Source organism: Misgurnus anguillicaudatus, chromosome 5, assembly GCF_027580225.2.
Source record: "Misgurnus anguillicaudatus chromosome 5, ASM2758022v2, whole genome shotgun sequence".
Taxonomy (NCBI): domain Eukaryota; kingdom Metazoa; phylum Chordata; class Actinopteri; order Cypriniformes; family Cobitidae; genus Misgurnus; species Misgurnus anguillicaudatus.
In genome coordinates this window covers 14,687,997-14,708,351 of record NC_073341.2, presented here as the reverse complement: position 1 = coordinate 14,708,351, position 20,355 = coordinate 14,687,997, and the positions used below count along the sequence as shown (strand labels likewise).

At 41.9% G+C, this 20,355-nt stretch overlaps 1 protein-coding gene across 2 annotated transcripts; it reads left to right on the top strand.

The window, feature by feature from the left end:
* Positions 1-965: 965 nt before the first annotated feature.
* On the top strand, positions 966-18,816 carry LOC141363929 (E3 ubiquitin-protein ligase NEURL1-like). Of its 2 annotated transcripts, XM_073867612.1 has the most exons (6): positions 966-1,087; positions 4,283-4,382; positions 5,213-5,719; positions 6,103-6,267; positions 12,584-12,955; positions 17,081-17,207. In XM_073867612.1, the coding sequence occupies exons 1-5, from the start codon at positions 1,085-1,087 to the stop codon at positions 12,589-12,591; spliced, it is 783 nt and encodes a 260-aa protein (XP_073723713.1). In that variant the 5' UTR covers positions 966-1,084; the 3' UTR covers positions 12,592-12,955; positions 17,081-17,207. The 2 variants fall into 2 exon arrangements, with proteins under 2 accessions (XP_073723713.1, XP_073723711.1); XM_073867610.1 differs by lacking the exon at positions 12,584-12,955 and having other exon boundaries at positions 17,081-18,816.
* Positions 18,817-20,355: the final 1,539 nt, after the last annotated feature.

Below are 20,355 nucleotides of genomic sequence, written 5' to 3'. Positions count from 1 at the left end.
AAGGAATCTTATGGAGCATTTGGACCCGGAAGTTGATGTCAAACTTAACAAGCAGATTGGTTCATGCACGTTTCAGTGCTGTGGTTATGTTATGTAGAGGTCTGTTATTGCACCCTCCACATGCTGTACCTCTGTATTATTACCTCTGGTTTGTAAGTCACTTTGCATAAAGGTTTACATGTTTATATATGAATACTATGTATATATTTCGGATGGCTAAAACCATAATGAACATATAAAGACTAAATGTAAATATTCAACATTGTATGTAAAAATGTTGATGTCTATGTTTGGATTTGTCTATGTTTGGATTACAAAAATGTGTTTGTTGAAAGTTAAGTAATATATATTTGATCATGTAAAAATGTTGATGTCTATGTTTGGATTATAAAAATGTGTTTGTTGAAAGTTAAGTAATATATATTTGATCATGTTTGCAACACTGGTTTTAAATACATTTTTGTATTAAATAAAAAATTGTGTACATACAAAAAACATAAATCATGTAAAAATCATGTGATCATGTTACACTCAAAATTCAATTCAACAAGGCAGTTAAATAAAAAAGTACCAATTTTTATCATTGTCTGTTAAAGTTTTATAAGTAAAAAATAATTAGTTAAATAAAAAAGTACCAATTTTTATCATTGTCTGTTAAAGTTTTATAAGTAAAAAATAATTTTGTGTGCTTTTTACTGAAACATTTTTTTTTGACTTTGAACCCTTTGATCTAATGGTGATGTTGAGCGCTGAAAACGCAAACTTTACCCGTAATTAATAATCAGGTATTGATATCCTTCTGATCCAGTAGCATATATTGACAGTACTTCAGCCTTATGGTGCTGAGGGAAATGTGTGGGCAGATGGCTGTGCCCAGCCCCAGGTTGAGCCCGTTGAACCATTATAATAGTGCAAAACTGTTGCGTCACCTGTTATGTAGTCAATACAGCTATTGTTTTAAGGAAGCGAAGTTCAGATTGGAGGAGGGGGGTGGAGTACATGTACTTAGCAAAATCAAACATAGTAATAGTTAAGCTTGATGTAGAAACATCCTCTTATACCACAGCCATAACAGACGTGCACCATGGTAAGTATTTCTTTTTCAATAACAAATAGTGACTCCTGCTTTTTTCTGTATATCTCAGTATTGTCTCTGTAGGTAGTTCTGATGAAATAATACATTAATATTGCCCACCACTAGAAAGGTCATTCTTCAATTGGTGTGGCAAATGAGAGGCAGAAATTGTAAAAATGCTTGCTTGTTTGTTTTCTTTTAATAAAATGTACTGTTTGTTATGCATTTAAAATGCGTTTTTAAAATGCTATATCCATTTTAATTGAAGGTTATTAACTTTTTTAATTTTAAATAATTTTTACAAAATTAAAAAACATGTGGATGGTAAAACATCCACTTATGTCTGTGGTGTCAGCAATATTTGAAGTTAAACGACAGTAACACCAACATTTTTATTAAAATATGTCAAATCTGCAAGTTATGCATAACACCACATACACTAATAAAGTGTGACACATAAAATTGTCAGAAATTTAGCTAACTTTAAGAAAATTAATAAAGAATTCACTCACCACGTACCTTTCAGATCCACCAGCACCTGCAATGACCTTTATACACAGGACGCCGTCCAAACCCAGCCAACATTGCAAGGTGGGGCCCATGTGGGCCCCATATGGGCTTCCTATGTGGGCCCTATATGGGTTTGTCCATGGGTTCCACTATGGCCCCACGTGGGTTGCCCACATGAATTTGATATAGAAACTGAGTGGGGCTTATGTGGGGCCCAGCTGGGCAACACACATGGGGCCCATGTGGGCCCTATATGGGCCCCATATGAGCTTCCAATGTGGGCTGTACATGGGTTTGTCCATGGGTTCCACTGTGGCCCCACCTGGGTTGCCCACATGAATTTGATATAGAAACTGAGTGGGGCCTATGTGGGGCCCACGTGGGCAACACACATAGGGCCCATATTGCACCCACGTAATGAAGCCCACGTTACATATCAGGGCCCAGAATGGATTTTTAATGGGTACTGGACTGGTCCCTTATTATGAAATAATTATACTTTTAATGCTTAATTGTAATTTACTTAAATAATATATTTGTTTTAAATTGAAAACCGATAAAAGCAAATCATTTCAGTTTGGTAAATATCAGATTTCAGCATAAATATTCAACAGTTCATTCATCTGTAACATCACAAAACATGAAGGAGGTGCAATATGAGAAATCAAATAAAAAAACTGTAAAGGTTCAATATATCAAAATACTTTATTGTCAATTTATAACAATACAATGCTAAAATAATCATGAACATTTCAAAACTGCTAAGGCAGGTAATGACTAACAATTTAACATAACACTTAAAATAAGCATTGAAAGAAGTCAAACTCTTAAAATACTTCGAACTCAAAAACAACACAAACATTGCTCACTCATCTGGAGATGGTCTTCTGATCATCAATTAATCTTTGCTCAAACGTTTTATGAAGAACTTCCAAAGCATCCACAGCCAAACTCATTAAATGTCCTTGCACGTTTGCTTTGATTCATCCCTGTGCAGTCCGTAAAAACACAACTCAGGATAAATTACAAGTGTAACAGTTGTGAGAGACTCCTGCTGCTCCGATAGAAACCGTATCCTTGCTCCTGACTGGAAATTCTTGTAGTTTAAATGTTAATCTTTATAGTTGTAATTTTAAAAGTCTGCCTATTTTAGCAAAGATTATTTAAAATATGATATTATATTATGTGATAAAAATCACAATTAAAAACATTTGAAGCAGGACTACTTTGTCAAGCGTAATGTGTCGTTGCAGTGAGCAGATCGTAATGAGGTCTCCTTATATGAAACACCTGACTCCACTAATCAGACTCCTTTCAGAATGTTTGGAACATTTCTTTAATTAACACACTTATCAAACTGATGAACTTTCTGACATTTCTTATTTTCACTCATGCTCAGCTGTGCAAATTAAAATTAATAATTGGCAGGTAAACATTACAAATATCACAAATAAATGTTAACAATAATGCATTTTTATTTAAAATGTTTTATACTGATCATATCATATCTGTGATATTATTTGCTCTTTGTATAAAAGTGACTATAAACCAAAAGTAATAATTTTAAGAGTTTAAATGTATATAAAATGTATTTTAAGCATAAAATGTTTTGCCCACATAGGTGCCATGAGGGCCCCACATTATTATCCCACATGGGCAAACCTATATGGGGCCCACATAGGGAAACCCACATGGGACCCACATAGTCAACCCACATGGGACCCATATATTGCCCATGTTAAGCCCATGGCCACATGAAACCCATGTTGCCCATATGGGACCCATGTGGGGCCCACATATCAATGTTAATTAAATGTAAAAAATAATGCATTTTTATTTAAAATGTTTTATACTGATCAAATCATATCTGTTATATTATTTGCTATTTGTTTAAAAGTGACAATCAACCAAAAGTTATTATTTTAAGATTGTAAATGTATAAAGAATGTATTTCAAGCATAAAAATGTTTTGCCCACATAGGTGCCATGAGGGGCCCACATTATTATCCCACATGGGCAAACCCATATGGGGCCCACATAGGAAACCCACATGGGACCCACATATATTGCCCATGTGAAGCCCATGCCCACATGTAACCCATGCTGCCCAGATGGAACCCACGTGGGGCCCACATGTCAATGTTGGCTGGGAATAGATTTCCCCCTTTTCTTAAAAGGGCGAAATCCGTTGTTGTAACCATAGGGTTGTAACACCACAGACATGAATTTGGGGGACACTACTGTTTTCTAAAGTATTACAAATTTAAGTAATTACCACAACCAGAGTCGAATCTATTTATTTCTGTATTATATAACGTAAATCACGTTACACATTTATTTATTTATTTGGGGCATCCGCAGTAGCTCAAATGCTGTTTTTTGTTGCATTCTTTTTCTAAAAATGGATCATGGCAACGACATTTGCCTTTTTCTAGCATGGACAAAATGTGTGTATTACCGCATCCAGAAATTCCCAACAGTAACTGTTGCGCCCGTTATGAAAATTAACCATGGTTTTACTACAGTTAAAAAAAACATAGTTACTGTAGAAAAACATGGTTACTATATTTTACTACAATACAACCATGTTTAATTTTCGTAAGGGGCCCCCTTCCTGTCCTCGTCCTATAAGAAAAACACAACACATACATTTATGGCGTGTACACAGCATTAAAAGCAAGTTTTCTTTTCATTTAGATACAGAAGCTAAAACATTCAAAGATATCTACTGCTTTGCAAGAAGTGAAGAGAATGCCAGCGAAAAAGAAAGAGAAACAACAGCAAATGATGACAAATGGTAACTTTTTCCTCATATATTTTTGTATAAAGCAGGAATATGTTACTATCTAAGAGATAGATAGATTTAAAGAAATTGAATTATGTTTTTATACTGAATGATAAAGTGTGGGGCAAATGCTGAATAGCTCTATATTTGCTCATTCATTCTTTGTATAGCTGCACTTAAAATAATAATAATAATAATAATAATAGTAAATAGTTCAATAAACTTAATTCAGTTAAGGAAAGTTTCCACGCAGACAGTCTAGTACAGCAAAATATGTTAATTTAAACAAATAATAAATGTATATTTCTCTGCCATGCTGTATGTTTTTAGTATTATCTTTAACATGTGAGCTCAATTCGTGTGCTCAATTCAAAATATATTTATTTTTTTCTTACAAAACATTTTATTTACAGTAAATAAATTGTACCATTTACGAATCACTATTGATGATTATATAGGTAACGTGTGTTAATATTTGGAAATCCGAAATAGAATAAACTGCAGGTGACTTTGAAAGCGAACAATAGGCTTTATGCCCAGCCGCACTACTTCCCGAACTTCAGCCAGCTCCCCGCCCCCTGCCCGCCGTCACTGGACAAACTGATCAATCCAGGTGTGTCTGATTATTGTTGTTGTGACTACTAAGGTCAGGCAAACCTGGATTAATCAGTTTGTCCAATAATGGCAGACAGGAAACAAGGAACTGGCTGAAGTTCAGGAAGTAGTGCAGCTGGGCATAAAGCCAGTTGTGCCCTCTTCCGGCTATTAGGTTGAAAGACGTTGCAAAATAGATGATTTTCATCCCGTTTGCTTTATTCTCTAACAAAACTTTTTTCCTCCAGATTCAGTGCATCGGTGCGTGTGTCACAAGCTCACCAGTTTGGGACCCCTGTCTTTCCACTCAAATGTGAACGGTCGTCTGATTACGCTGAGTGACGGTGGGCGACGCGCGACCAGAGATGAGTCGTCGTTTCGCCACGGTCTGGTGTTCAGCGCGCGACCAGTAAAGATCCGAGAGAAGTTGCGCCTGCGGGTTGAGGGCTTTACGGGGAATTGGCACGGCTCGCTGCGGATCGGTTTTGCCAATGTTTTACCCGAGGAGACAACGTTACCCTCACTGGCTGTTCCAGACTTAACCGACTCCTCCTCACTGTACGCAGCAGCGCTACTTCCCGAAGACAAGTGTTACCCAGGCTCAGAGATGGAGTTTTGGATCGACAGTAGTGCCAGACTTTGTACACGAAGTTATGATGGTACCACCTACTTTCAGCCGACTGCTCTAAATATCTACTGGCCCATCTGGGCGATGATTGACATCTATGGACAGACAAGCGCTGTGATGCTGCTTGGTGAGGGATATGTTATTAAAACGCATTGTGTAATACGATTTCAAAAAGTAAATGGTAATTATCTTGAACATATAAGCTTACTTAAGGTGTTGTCAATGGGCAGTGCTAATATGTACCATAGGCACAAGTATACTTTTGGGACCAATAATGTACCCTTGAGGTATGTACTCTACAAGGATGTACCTTTTTAAAAAGTGTACCATTTTTTAAATGCTGGGCTATTTCAACTCATGTTGGGTCAACTATGGACATTTTCTAGGTTAATTTAACCCAATGGTTTGGGTTGTGTGTAGGTGCGTAGCTTAAGCAAATTCAAGTATTGTTTGATTAATACTGTACTTCAGTCTTAATTGCTTAACATTGTGCTTTCATTTGTGTTTTAGGTTCCAAAAAGAAAGGTCTGATATTCACCCATAGGTCCTGCCCTGCTCTGAAACACAACAAACACACCGATGATGATAACCGTGTCAATGGAGAAATCAATACAGAAACTCTGGAAACACTGAATAAACCAATGAGCATGCAGGACCATGAATCTGATAACACAGGTAAGATTCTCACATGGCAGGTGTAAATTTATTGTCTCACTACCTAACTAAATAAAAAGTAAGTTGGAGCAATTTGGAGTGGAAAATCAGTATTTGCCCCTTTCTTGGGTATACAGTGTTGCAGAATTATGTCAAAGATTATGGGAGTTCTTTAGCTAAGCACCTACCATGACATAGGGTCGACATGATTTTACAAAGTTAGATGTGATCCTTGATCAACAATTTCTTTTAAAGGCACACCGCGGAACTTTTTGCACACTAGGGGGCATTAGACATGTATTTTTCATGTCTAGCGCCACTAGAGGCCACAAGCGCCTCAGCACTGTCGCAAAGGAAAAGAAACAACGCTTTAGTTCACAAAGTCCGCAGGGTGCCTTCCTGCATGTCATATGAATATATTTTCATGTTTTTTTTCAAATGCCAAAAGATAGCGTAGCTCATTTACAAGTAGTTGTAACGGTGGTCGCTTGGTTAAAGTTTATATATATATAAAAAACATTGTCTTAAAGGGTGTTTTATGGTACGAAAATTTGTACCTTTTGCCTATTCTTTCTATTCAGGGTAGGCAAGGATAGTCTATCTGCAACTATATCCCTAAGTATATCAATCACATTACCTTAAGTAAAGTAATACTCTAAGATTAGATCATACTCACATATAATTGTCAGAAGACTACCCCGTGGTTGATTAATTGGGGTAAAATTACATCTTGCATGCAGAAGACAGGGTAAAGTGTCACAGAGTTTGAAGATCGCTTTAAACAAACTTGGCTGGAACATGCTGGTTTGAATGACAGTGAGGATTTTAACAACATCAGGCTGCCAAGGCAGCGGAGGAAGGCAAAACAAATTATCACGCATTTTTGCCTTGATGGCCTTCCATACTGAGCTCAGTTTGGAGCAGCAGTCGGAGGCTGCAAGCCGACCTGCGAGCCTGTTCTCCGTGCTTCCCCTAACGAGGAAAGAACACGAGAGGAGACAGGCTCGACACGAACACTGTAAAATCTAATGAACGGGTTAGATGTCGCCCAACCAGCAGCTCTGCAGATGTCTGTTAGCGAGGAACCACGAGCGAGCGCCCAAGATGAGGCAACACTTCTAGTAGAGTGAGCTCTCAATTGAAATGGACAAGGAATGCCCTGCAGATTATAAGCAAGGGCGATAGTATCAACTATCCAATGAGACATCCTCTGCTTAGTGACAGCTTTCCCTCTCTGCTGACCACCGTAACAAACAAAGAGCTGATCTGAAGTCCTGAGGCTTTGTGTGCGATCCACGTAGAGGCATAACGTTCGTACGGGGATAATAAAGCCATGGTTGGGTCTGCCTCCTCCGGGGGCAGCGCTTGCAAGCTCACCACCTGATCTCTGAAGGGAGTGGTGGGAACTTTGGGCACGTAGCCTGGTCTGGGTCTCAGTGAGACAGCAGGACCAAACTGAAGGCACGAATCATCAACAGAGAATGCATGTAAATCCCCTACTCTCTTCACGGAGGCCAATGCTAGCAGGGTCAGAGTTTTCATTGACAAAAACTTCAGACTTGCAGACTGCAAAGGCTTGAACGAAGGACCTGTAGGGCTTCAACACCATGGACAGGTCTCAGGGAGGAATAGAGGGAGGGCGCGAGGGGTTTAGCCTGCGAGCGCCTCTTAAAGTCAAATACCAAATCATGCTGGCCAACTGATCTGCCGTTGATAAGTGAGTGATGAGCAGAAATAGCGGCAACATCAACTTTAATGGCGGAGGGACAGCCTACCATCTAACCTATGTTGAAGATATAAAAGCACAATGTTAATGGGGTCCTTGTGTTGCGAAGAGCACCAGGTGACGAAAAAGGTTTCATTTAAGCCCATAAGCCCGTCTTGTGGACGGTGCTCGTGCCGCGTCGATGGTGTTAGATGTCGCTTGCGATAAATCACCTAAACCTTGCGCGCGCTCAACGACCATACATGGAGATCCCACAGGTAAGGGCGCGAGTGCCAAATGTGCCCCTTCCTTGAGAAAGAAAGTCCCCTGTCGCGAGGAGCATTAACTCTGAAAACCAATTCCTGGTCGTCCAGTATGGGGCGACTAATAAAAGGCTCTCCTCGTCCTACCTGACTTTGCACAGTGTCTGTGCGATTAAGCTCACTGGAGGGAATGCGTATTTGCGTGTCCCCCGTGGCCAGCTGTGTGCCAACGCATCCACGCCGAGGCTGCCCTCGGTTAGTGAATAAAACAGGCGACAGTGGGTATCGTCCGGTGACGCAAATAGATCTCTGCGCACGACCGAACTTCCAAATTAGCTGGACCGTCTGGGGGTGGAGTCACCATTCGCCGGGGCGCACAGCTTGGGAAAGCGCGTCTGCCGCTATATTGAGCGAACCCGTGATGTAAATGGCACGAAGGGACCTCAGATGCTTCTGACTCCAAAAGAGGAGATGACGGGCGAGATGCGACAGGTGACGAGAGCGCAAAAACCACCTTGACGGTAAATAACGCAACAGTCGCAATGTTGTTGGTGTCGGCTAATACATCCTTCCCTCGCATCTCCATAGCGGAGCGTACAAGTCCCAGATATACAGCGCACCACTCGCGGCAGTTGGGGTGCTATGCACACCCCTGAGACTGCAAGCCCGTCATACGTGGCTGCTCATCCCACGCTGGGGGCATCGCATGTGCTACAGAATGCCAGGAGACCCGACTCAGGGGCATATCTTGCTATCAGAAATGCTGGGTCTGCCACGGGGTAAAATAGAAATGACACGCAGGTGTAATGGTTACACGGTGTATGCCATTGCGCCACGCTCTCCTCGAGACTCGATCGTAAAACCAACGCTGAAGCGGTCTCATATGAAGCAGCTCGAGCAGTGTCACAGCCGCAGCTGCTGCCATATGTCCAGGAGCTTCTGAAATTGTTTCAGAGGGACCGCGTTCTTCCCTCGAACTAAACCGAGGCAAGTCAGAAAACTGGGTGCGCGCTCTTATAAAACACGCCAGTAAATCGATCGAGTCTATTTCCATACTGAGAAAAGGATCCTCTGCATGGGGCAAAGTTGCTCTCTTCCCAGTTGACCTGATGACTTAAACGAGCGAAATGCCGAAGCATTAAACCTCTGTGTTCACGCACGTCTGCCAAGAACGAGCTATTATAAGTTGACATAAATATAAGCAGAATGCGAACAACGCTCTCTCTCTCAGAGATGACTAGTGACTAGTGATGCCGTGACTAGCACTTTCATGGAGATACGGGAAGAGAGAGACAGCTCGAATCGTGTACTTAGTATTAATATTAATATGCCCACCCCACGAACGCAGAGCGAAAACGGTCTAAGGCGAAGGGAGATGGACACATGAAGTACACGTCTACAGGTCTAAGGCTGCACATCGATCTAAATATTGAAATATTCGGCGTATCATCCTAAAGGATCACATTTGTAGAGCAGGTGCGTAAATAAATCGGTCATAACCTGCCGCGTATTTTGGGTACTATGAGATAAGGCTGGAAAAACCCTATCATCATCTCGGTAAGAGGGACCGGCTCGAAACGTCCTTCGCCAGCAGGACATCGACTTTTGCACGCAGTACATGTGCATCGGATGCTTTCACTTAAGTGAAACGAATGCCCGAGAATTTGGGGGAGTGCCGGTAATTGTATTTTGTAACCGAGGCGGATAGTGCGTAAAACCCAATGATACGGCTGGAGAGCTGAAGCGAAGCATCCAGGGACCATACGAGGAGAATAAATGACACTACCAAGTACCCGCGGTGGGGCAACGAAGCAAGACAGGTAGGACTGCCGTGCGTCTGCTGAGACAGCATAAACATCTACAGTATGTGTGTGTGTGACACCGACCTGAGCCCGCTGAGGGTGACGGTCGTCTGGTCTCCTGTGCGAAGAGCGCAGACTCCGGAAAACACCCGCTGGCGATAGAGGAGAGGTAGGGTGAGCTGGTGTATGTGCCCGCTCAAGGCTGTCTCGATCCTCCGGAGACCTGGAGAGGGAAGAGGAATGCACTCTATGTGTGGTTAAGTGGGTACCGGCTGGACAGCTGGTGGAACAGATGCAAACCAAGGATTTTCCACCCAACCCTCTACCGGGGGAAGGAGCGAATCACCGTCTCCTGAAGAGTGATCCTCTGCCACTCCGGGTCGCCCGGGGCGAGCTGCTGACAACCGGTTCCCCTGCGCTGCCGAGATGGGGTCCGAGGAGGGGAACGGAGGTGGCCGCCGCAGGACGCCGACGGTGAGAGGCAGACTGAGGAGCCGGCGTTGGTGGACCAAGGGCAGCTCTCTTCCGCCGGGGCACGACCTAGGAAATCGCCTCAGTCTGCGCAGCGGAGCTGTAAAACTCCCCGGGCTCGACGAAGAGGCCGGTCTGTGAGACAGAAGCATTCAGGAAGTTGTTCTCGTCTGCATCCATCATGTAAGCCAGACACAGCCAAAGGTGGCGATCTTGAACCACTGTGGTGGACATCGCACGACTGAAGGTCGCGGCCTCCCTTGTAAATCTCTAAAGCCTTAGCTTGGTGAACCTGCAGTGACGTTATTGCGTGCAGGGCTGACGCCGCGTCTACGTATGTCTGATGGGCAGCGCCTGTAACCAGACGACTGTCTATACAAACACGGCAGGGAAGGGTTGGGTGGTCCCTCCAGGAACGCAGCTGCATAGCAACCCCCCGCTCCACTGAAGGGGTCCCCGCCCTTAGCGGCTCCGTAGGTGAGGGGTGAAAGCTGAACGATCATGTCTGCTCTTCGTGCCGTCGGGAATGGCAGGCACAGGAGGTGATGACCGTAGAAGCCTGGGCAGCTCCGAAGTACCAATCATGTGGGCGGGATGGTTCGGGCGGAGGGGGGTTAACCCCTCCAACTCTACCGTTTCCGCCGCTCGAGCGGGCACGGCCGCCATCTCCGGGACGACTCCGCCTCGGAGGGAAAAAAAATTGGCACCCCTCTGATGCTGCAGAAGTGACGGGACCAGAAGGAGGTCCAATGGATTTGGCAGAAATCGTAGAACATGACTCTGCAGTCTCCACCGGAGCCTCAACCGGCTGAGGATGAAAAGGCCGGTAGGTGAAGGACGCATCCTCCGTCCTACTCAGCGTAGTGATGCGAAGAGTGTCCTGCGAGCGCTTGACAGCCGCACCATGGCGGCGTCAGCACTGCAAAGGCACGGACAGCGTTCCCGTAGATACGACAGTCGTCTCCGCAATCCAAGAAGGGTTATGCTCTCACAGAGAGAACCAAAAACCCTTCACGAATGCAGCCTCGGAGTGCTCGATGCCCAAGCACGAAGACAGCACTCATGACCGTCATTGGAGCCCTTATACTTTTCGCATCCAAGATCGCACGGATGAAAAGCTATCCTGAAAAGAACGCTGATCTCCGAATATACGAAAGAGTGGCTGTTTTTAAAAAGTATCACTCTTTAGGGAAATCACTCTTTAGGTGCTCAGCTGATGATGCGCACAGGGAGAGGCAACGCACACACTAAACTCAGAACAAAAAAGATGCAGAGCAGTGGAATACTGCGAGAGTCCGCTGTGTTAGTACTGCTTGTCAATCAACTTCAGCAACCGTTCCCAGAAGAGCAGAGAGTAGCTTCTCAGTAGCAGATAATGCCGGCTTTCGAAGCGAAAAAGCAAATTTCCATATTTGCACCTGCGGCTTATATACGCACCTGGTGGGGCGGCGCCAACATTATGCAAATATCTCAATGCCAAGTTCATTGGCGTTTTAGTAGTTTACGAAGCAGATTGGTCTCTCTAAGCGAGTTCCCAATTCGTCGGTCACGACGTGACGTCGTAGTGACCGACTGAAAGAGAACCATAATAAAATGTGTCTACTGTTTGCACACCAATAAACATTAGACTTCACAGTTTAAACTCTCAAATTCCTTCTGAATCCTACTTCAGAATGCTCAATTACAGTTCTTAGTTTTCTTATTTGTCACTTAGAACTTTCCATATCTTTCAATGGAAGGCAAATTGACTTAAAGTTCCATAATTTTGGATCTAGACCATCTTTTTCTAACCTTAATTTTGGATCTAGACCATCTTTTTCTAACCTTGTTAGAATCTAACCAAATAGTGTAGACCATCTTTTTCTAACCTTGTTAGAATCTAACCAAATAGTGGCTACTGATTAGCACCCAGTCAAGAATCCTAAAATCTTGCAGCATTATCAGTCCCAAACTATTTCTGTGACTTCTACAGTTTCTGGATGAATGGACTAAATTGTTCTTTAACAATTCCTACGAACATTTAGAGAAATGACCAAGCTTCTACTTCTACAATCTCTAGATGAACGGACTAAATTGTTTCTTAACAATTCCTACAGACATTTAGAGAAAGTGTCACGGCCAGGGGCTGGCTGCTAATGACTAAAGCCACGCCCCTTCTCAACTTCCACCTCGAGGAGGTCCCCAAAGTCAACCCAATGACCAGACCACACGAGAACAGGTAAGTATAAAATAATCTTTATTTATTAAATATTTAAAATATACTGGGGAGATGGGGGAAAGGGGAATTAAAACTAATATCGGGCTCTGTTCTCCAGGTGAGCCACGGCCAAGAGTGGGGCAGAGAGAGGGGGCAACGGGGGTCTAGGGGCCAAGACCAAAGGGAGGGGGAACGTGGAAAGCAGGCTCCTGCCTGTCCCCGTTATCCGTGGCGCCCTCCTCTTCTTTCCTGGAGGCAAATATAAAATAGTGTGAGTACTTTGGGGTAAACTCTCTTCTTCCGGCGTACCTGTATTGCGTTCTGCAGGGACTTCACCGGTCAGGGTTTACACAATGCCTATGTCAAGCTCACTCTCCTTCCTTCCTTGCTCCTCAGGCGGCGGCTTTTTACTGTGTGCAGCTCTTGGCAGTCATAACTCTCCACAGTTCGTCCTCCTAATGTTTCCTCCTTTTTCCCTCTTGCTCCACAGGTAGCCGCTTGAACACAAAGACACAGTTAAATTGGACTTGGGATACTTCTCACCTTTCTGCTGTTTACAGTTCTTGGTAGGTATGACTTTCCACCGTTCGTTCTCTTAACGTTCACTCTCGTTCTCTATTTCTCTACAGGAGGCAGCTGGAACACAAGACACGGTTAGCTTGGACTTGGGATACTTCTCACCTTTCTGCTGTTTACAGCTCTTGGTAGGTATGACTTTTCCACCGTTCGTTTCCTTAACGTTCACTCTCGTTCTCTCTTTCTCTACAGGAGGCAGCTGGAACACAAGACACGGTTAGCTTGGACTTGGGATACTTCTCACCTTTCTGCTGTTTACAGCTCTTGGTAGGTATGACTTTTCCACCGTTCGTTTCCTTAACGTTCACTCTCGTTCTCTCTTTCTCTACAGGAGGCAGCTGGAACACAAGACACGGTTAGCTCTGGCTTGGTTGCTTCTCACCTTTCTGCTGTTTATAGCTCTTGGTAGGTATGACTTTCCACCGTTCGTTTTCTTAACATTCACTCTCGTTCTCTCTTTCTCTACAGGAGGCAGCTGGAACACGGTTAGCTCTGACTTGGTTGCTTCTCACCTCTCCGCGGTTCTACAGCTCCAGGTAAGTGCCGCTTTTCCACAGCACACCCACTGCGCTCTAAGGTCAAGGCCGGATCGACACGTAAGGGGGGCGGACTTACAACGGCTGCATGCACAGGGAGTCGAACGGGCTGTGATTTTCTCCACAGGGCGCCGGGGGGCAAAACCCTCTCGGCGAGTCCAATGGTCAAGCAGAGGGGCGGAAACGACACGCCGTCTCACCGGGTCAAGCGCTGCCCTATCCTCGCTACCCGTAGGGCGATCGAATACCGGACAGGGGCACCCTTTTGTAGAGACCACGGGGCGGCGGAACTCCTTCGCCTCTAACTCTGCGACAAGGGCATACACACAGGTAAGGTATCACTGTAAGTAACCCGTATTCGTACTCACACACACTGCCAGCTTCTAATCTTCACCGCCGTTCCCCGAAATCGGCCGACACACAGACGGGGAGGGCTTCCAGAGACCCACGTCATCACTTCACACTCCAAACAGCGCACTGTGTATAATAGATGATTCTTCCTAGGACCGTTAACCTCTCCGTCTTTTCCTCAATGAAATGGATGGTGTGAGGTTACGTCTGACAAAACACACAGCACTGGCACAGCAACCCACAGCAATTACACAGCACCACTTCAACGTGAAAAAGTTTGCTAAGTACAAGGACTCACCCACCACACCACAGGTGTACACAAAAAGACGCCAGACGTCCTCCACTTCACTTGGGTTTGATGAGAGCGATGACAATACAACCTGGATGAGTTGGTCTGTTGCTGTAGCTGCTTAGATAAATGTTCCTGCGGCTCATCTACCACACTGGTTCAGGGGTAGGGCCGCCCTCCTTCTCCTGGAGGTATCCAATAAATGCACAGGTTAGTTTTATACTTCGTCCCAACACAAAAGTTGAAACTCACAGCGGTCCGCCTTTGTTTATGTTGCAAAACACAATCCGTTCTTTCCTCCTTTGCTCCTTTAAACTTATTATTTAACGTGATGTTTCTTCTACCCGTAGGGTTTTCCGTGACTCCTACGTGTCCACCCCAGACTGTGAACGAGAGAGTGAGAGAGTATAGACAGCCACCAATGCGTATCGAACGAGCACAGCTCTGCCACGTAACACACACTAAGCACACCAAACTGTGATTTTACTGCTCTTAAGTACTCCTCTGTGTGCCTCCGTCTTCCAATCACCCGGCGCGCCGCTTAACAACCCACAGCTGCACTGGGTTTGGCTGATTACAGCCCTTGTGATGCTACCGGATGTCCGGTGTTTCCTCTTCCCGGTCTGGGCGGAAACATCTGGGCGGAACCAAACTTTCCCAACTTTTGGTTCCGCCCAAAAAGATCGTCACCTTGTGACATCAGGACCAAGCTTCTACTTCAACAATCTCTAGATGAATGGATTAAATTGTTTAACAATTTCTACAAACTCCAGATAAAGGACCAAGCCTAAATGATTAACAATGCTACACTATGAACATTGTTCTGCTTAATTTCTTATGTAGTTCTTTGAGAGAGCTGATAAGTTTCACTCACCAAATGAAGATTTGTAAGACAAAGTCATCCAGGTAGTTGCTTCCACAAACAGAGTCCACAAACATAATCAATTTGTCTTCAATAATCTTCAGAAACTAGAATCTTCAAAATTCTTCAGTTCTCTTCTTGTTGCATGTGGGGAAAAGAGATTTAATGAAGGTTCTTATGTAGCATAGTTCTTCAGGAGCGATGTTGTCATGTCAACCTTCTACATTCTTAACCCAAAGTTCTGTCTGTGGGACAGAACTTTATACATGATAACCAAAGACCTACAAACAATAGAAACCTGTTAGGACCTCCTACAGGAGATTGGTCTATCAAGCAGTCTACACTGAGGAATGGTGATTCTTTGATTATTCACACTGATTAGTTTCTATAGGCCATTTGGTTCACACCTTCACTGCAGACATATGTTGATTACATTAGGGCATAGTTGCAATGTTACGCATCAGACATTGATTACACATGAAAGAAATATACACAAAATCCTTCAGCTCCCAAGGATTACACATAAAATTAGGTGTATTATTTGGCTTATAAAGGTTGGATAATTTGCATCTTACACAACAAGGGAAGTTGAACTCGGATTGCCCATGTTGTAAGCCCGTGACAATAACATGGTGCCACAGAGTCACATGATATAAGTTACTCTCTACACTCCCCAAATAGCCTCCAGCAAAATTCACGTAAAAAAGACAGGACTTAGATATGCAAGCAATATAACATTACTTAGTCCAAAAGCATGATGGCCAAGTCAGCATCGGTCAGGAATCCCTCCTCCTCCTTTAGTTCACGCCAGCGAGTGAACGCTGGCCCAATATTGATCCTCGTCCTTTCTTTTATTCTGTCACTCTCCCGTTTTCTCTTTCTGGTCTCCTCCGACAAAACCTTGGGTTTGTTTTTCTTTGTTGCTGCTTTGTCCATGATAAAAACATTAGGAAAATAAATAGTTGCGCTCTAACGTCCAAATTTGAGGAAGTGGCGTATGCCATAAAGCAGTCGAATTTTGAAGTTCTTTTTGTGCTTGGGTTACTACCCAAAACCCCAAGTTCAAAAGTACGAGTAAAAGCGATACAGACCACCAGAGTATTTTATTAAAAAAGAAAACCAAACAGGTTGAGACAAACCGGGACCCGCAAACACGAACTTGAACAGAGCATTACATGAACCATAAAGCTAACAATCACCGACAATAGACAATGCACATACTGAGCTTAAATACACTGGGTAATGATGGATAATGAGAGACACCTGGGAAACAATCATCAAGCAGGCCAATGAAACAAAAGAACTACACAGAACTACAAAACATGGGAGACATGGACAGGACTTCAAAATAAGAGTCTACACAGAACAGAGATCATGGCAGCTTTATATGGGGTCCCTCAATGCTCCAGCCCCCCTCAATCCCCACTCAATGCAGTGTCATAAATATATATATATATATATATATATACATATTAGTTGCAAGGCTGAATCATTAGTTTGCTGGACCTTACAGTATGAAAATAGGCCTACCAGTGTGTACATTATCACTGAAATATACTGCAAATATAATACGTGCCTATTTTATTTGTTTAAGACTTAAAGGAACAAACACCTTTTACAGAATTATGAACCTACCCAACACATCTAAGACTGATTTTTTTGCAGAATTTTGTTACTATATAACTATAACTATATAACCTTATTGTCACATGATTAGGAATTCAATTTCTTACTGATGAATATATGTAGATTAACAACCTGCTATCGTATTTTGTTTTACAGATACTGAAGACTTTGACTGTGAAGACTGTGAAGTGTGTTGCAGTGAACCATCTCCTTGTCCAAGCCTCCACTCACTACAATTTGACCAGCCGTTTATGAGCCATATTTATTCATGTCACACCTTTAAGCTACATATTTTTAATAAACTTTCACTGAACACTACATTCACCAGGCTGACAACTATATGATTCATAAAAGATTAATTGCTTTCTAGTCATGGGATTTCAGTATGGAGATAAAGGTTATTGTGATTTTCGGGAGTGCACTGTAAGTGTTCATACAGTTGCTTTATTTGCTTAAGGAATCTGATGGACCATTTGGACCCAAAAGTTAACGACAGTCTTAACAAGCAGGGCCGGGTTTCCCAAAAGCATCGTAAGGCTAAGTAGATCGAAAAACGATCGTAGGAATCATCTTAGAATTACGGGCCGTTTCCCAAAAGCTTCGTAGCTTAAGTAGCACTTGAAAATCATCGTAGATCTACGAGTGGTCTGGAGTAATCGTTAATTCTTAAGTGCATCGTAAGACAGCAGTGTTACATGGTCACCTGCCAGACAACCAGCAAATTGCACTCCTGCAATAACGATAATGTAATGTTTTAAATGTAGGCTATATTTATTTATTGGGGTTTTCTTTGTTTATTTGTTAAAATTACTTTAATACAATATATTTAAAATTCAAATGAGAAATAAAATTTAATTTAATGACTAAACATAAATTAATAAAGAAGGAAAACGTATTTTGTACAATTTTGGTAAAAGTTGGAAATAGCAAATTGATTAATGGTTCCTACCAATTGCTGCTATAATTCATCTAGGCTACAGTAAAAAAAAAATGTTTTTAAGGGTATGGCATCTGATTAAAGAAACCAAATAAATATTTACGGTACAATGCAATAATCCCTAATAATAAATAAACATAGATAATAAAAACAAATAATAACAATAATAATCTAAACTATTATTTAAAATGCATAAGGTATTTTGCAGTAGGACGAGTCCTAACTAAATACGGAAAAGAATATTTCATTATGAACAATTTTAAAACACTTAAAAAGTCATTGAACAATAATGAAAAATATTATAAAGAATATTAGTGCACATTAGCTTAAGATCATTAGCCTAGACAAGCCTTTGCTACAAATTTGAGTCATTCTATTGGTGACATTTCAGCACTTGACAAAGGGATAGCGACTCGTAAGTAGTACTTAAAACCCAGCTGCGAGCGATCGTTTCACGTGCATCTTTGGGAAACGCACGTAAATGAACAACGAATGTTCGTTAAGTAGCTCGTAGAAAGTGCTCTTAAGTGCTAAGTTCAATCGTTATTGGGAAACCCGGCCCAGATTGGTTCATGCACATTCCAGTGTATGCTGTACCTCTGTATTATTACCTCTGGTTTGTAAGGCACTTTGCATAAAGGAATCTGCACAAATTATTTCACAGTTTACATGTTTATATGAATACAATGTATATATTTCGGATGGCTAAACCCGTAATGAACATATAAAGACTAAATCTAAATATTGTATGTAAAAATGTTGATGTCTATATTTGGATTACAAAAATGTGTTTATTGAAAGTTAATTAAAATATATTGTAGCATAACAATGTGAATATGTTTCACAACACTGGTTTTAAATACACTTTTGTATTAAAAACAATTTTTTGTACATACAAAAACACAAATACTGTATAAATCATGTGATCATGTTACACTCAAAACTCAATTAAACAAAGCAGTTAAATATTTTTTTTTACAATGTTCTCATTGTCTATTAAAGTTTTATAAGAAAATAATAATGATTTTTTTTGTGCTTTTTACAGAATTTTTTTATTGACTTTTGAACCCTTTGATCTGATGGTGGTGTTAAGTGCTGAAAATGCAAACTTTAACTGTAATTAATACCCCTTTCCAGTGGCACAAATTGACAGTACTCCAGTCTAATGGTGCTAGGGAAACTGTGGGGCAGGTGGCTGTGCCCATTGTGCCCGTTGGACCAAGGGTACTGGGGTAGGCAAATATTTTTGACTTGGTGGTCACATCAGATTTTGAAATACATATGAAGAGCCGCATACTATGTGAACGACAAATTTAGCTTCATTTATTCCAAATCAACACTCACTGTACTATAGTTATACATTGTTAGATCGGGGCCTCATTTATAAACGTTGCGTACGCACAAAAGAAGGCGTACGCCACTCTCTACGCAATAGTTGTTATTTATAAAAAGCAAACTGACGGGAAAATGTGCTGTCCGTCACGCAAGCTCTGACCCAGGCGTACGCACAAAAACGGGTGAAATGAGAAATGGCGACACCGACGGCAGATGGAAGAAACACGTGAAAGTGAAAGTAAAAATGACAACACTACCTCTCATAAATAACATGAAGACTTCACAAAGCAAGTCTTACAATTAACAGCCTACACGAACACCCGTTTGATCGATCAGCGGTGAAACAAAATAAATAAATAAATAAATCGAAAATTACAACAAAAATTCAAATGAACACATATTTGCTAAAAGAAAAGTGAAATTTGTTCTGCAATAATATTGGCATGTTGTGCAATTCATCCTCATAAAGAATATAGTTAACAGAACGAAATAATGTACAAAACTGATATTCTTGTCAATGTGTCCGTCTGGCAGATATAGATGCAATTACATAGACAGATAGATAGATAATTAAGGAGATATATAGTTAGATAGATAAATAAATAGATAGATGTATTAATTGTCCACTGGGGAAAGTTGTTTTCATAGTAAACCATATCTTCATAATCTACGGAATTATGGTATTCATGCACAGTGGCGTGTTTACCATTTTGGGGGCCCTAAGCAAAGTCCAAGAACCGGGCCCCCCATGCCCCAGCATTGCCCAAGGTTTTTCATTTGAATTGCACAACAATAATATTCAGTATATAGAATTAAGTGAGATATATATAAAGCGGATTTATTTTGTTTTACACTGATTAAAATAACACTAAATTGTTACAGTTTGGTATGACAAAAATTCTTGGTTTAAAAAAATGTTTCACGCCCCTCTCAGATATATTTTTTGCTCGCAAATGTCTTACAGGATGTATTTCAAACAATGTAATTAATACTGCAACTTCAATGTCTGACATCTTACTAAAAAAACTAAATGAGGAAAAAGAGGAAGCTTTAGATTATGATTCAGACTGATCTAACAAGCTGAACTAACAAACACCAGCAATCAACATTGTAAGTTGGTTATTGCTTGAATTTATGGATGGCAATCACATAACTCTCA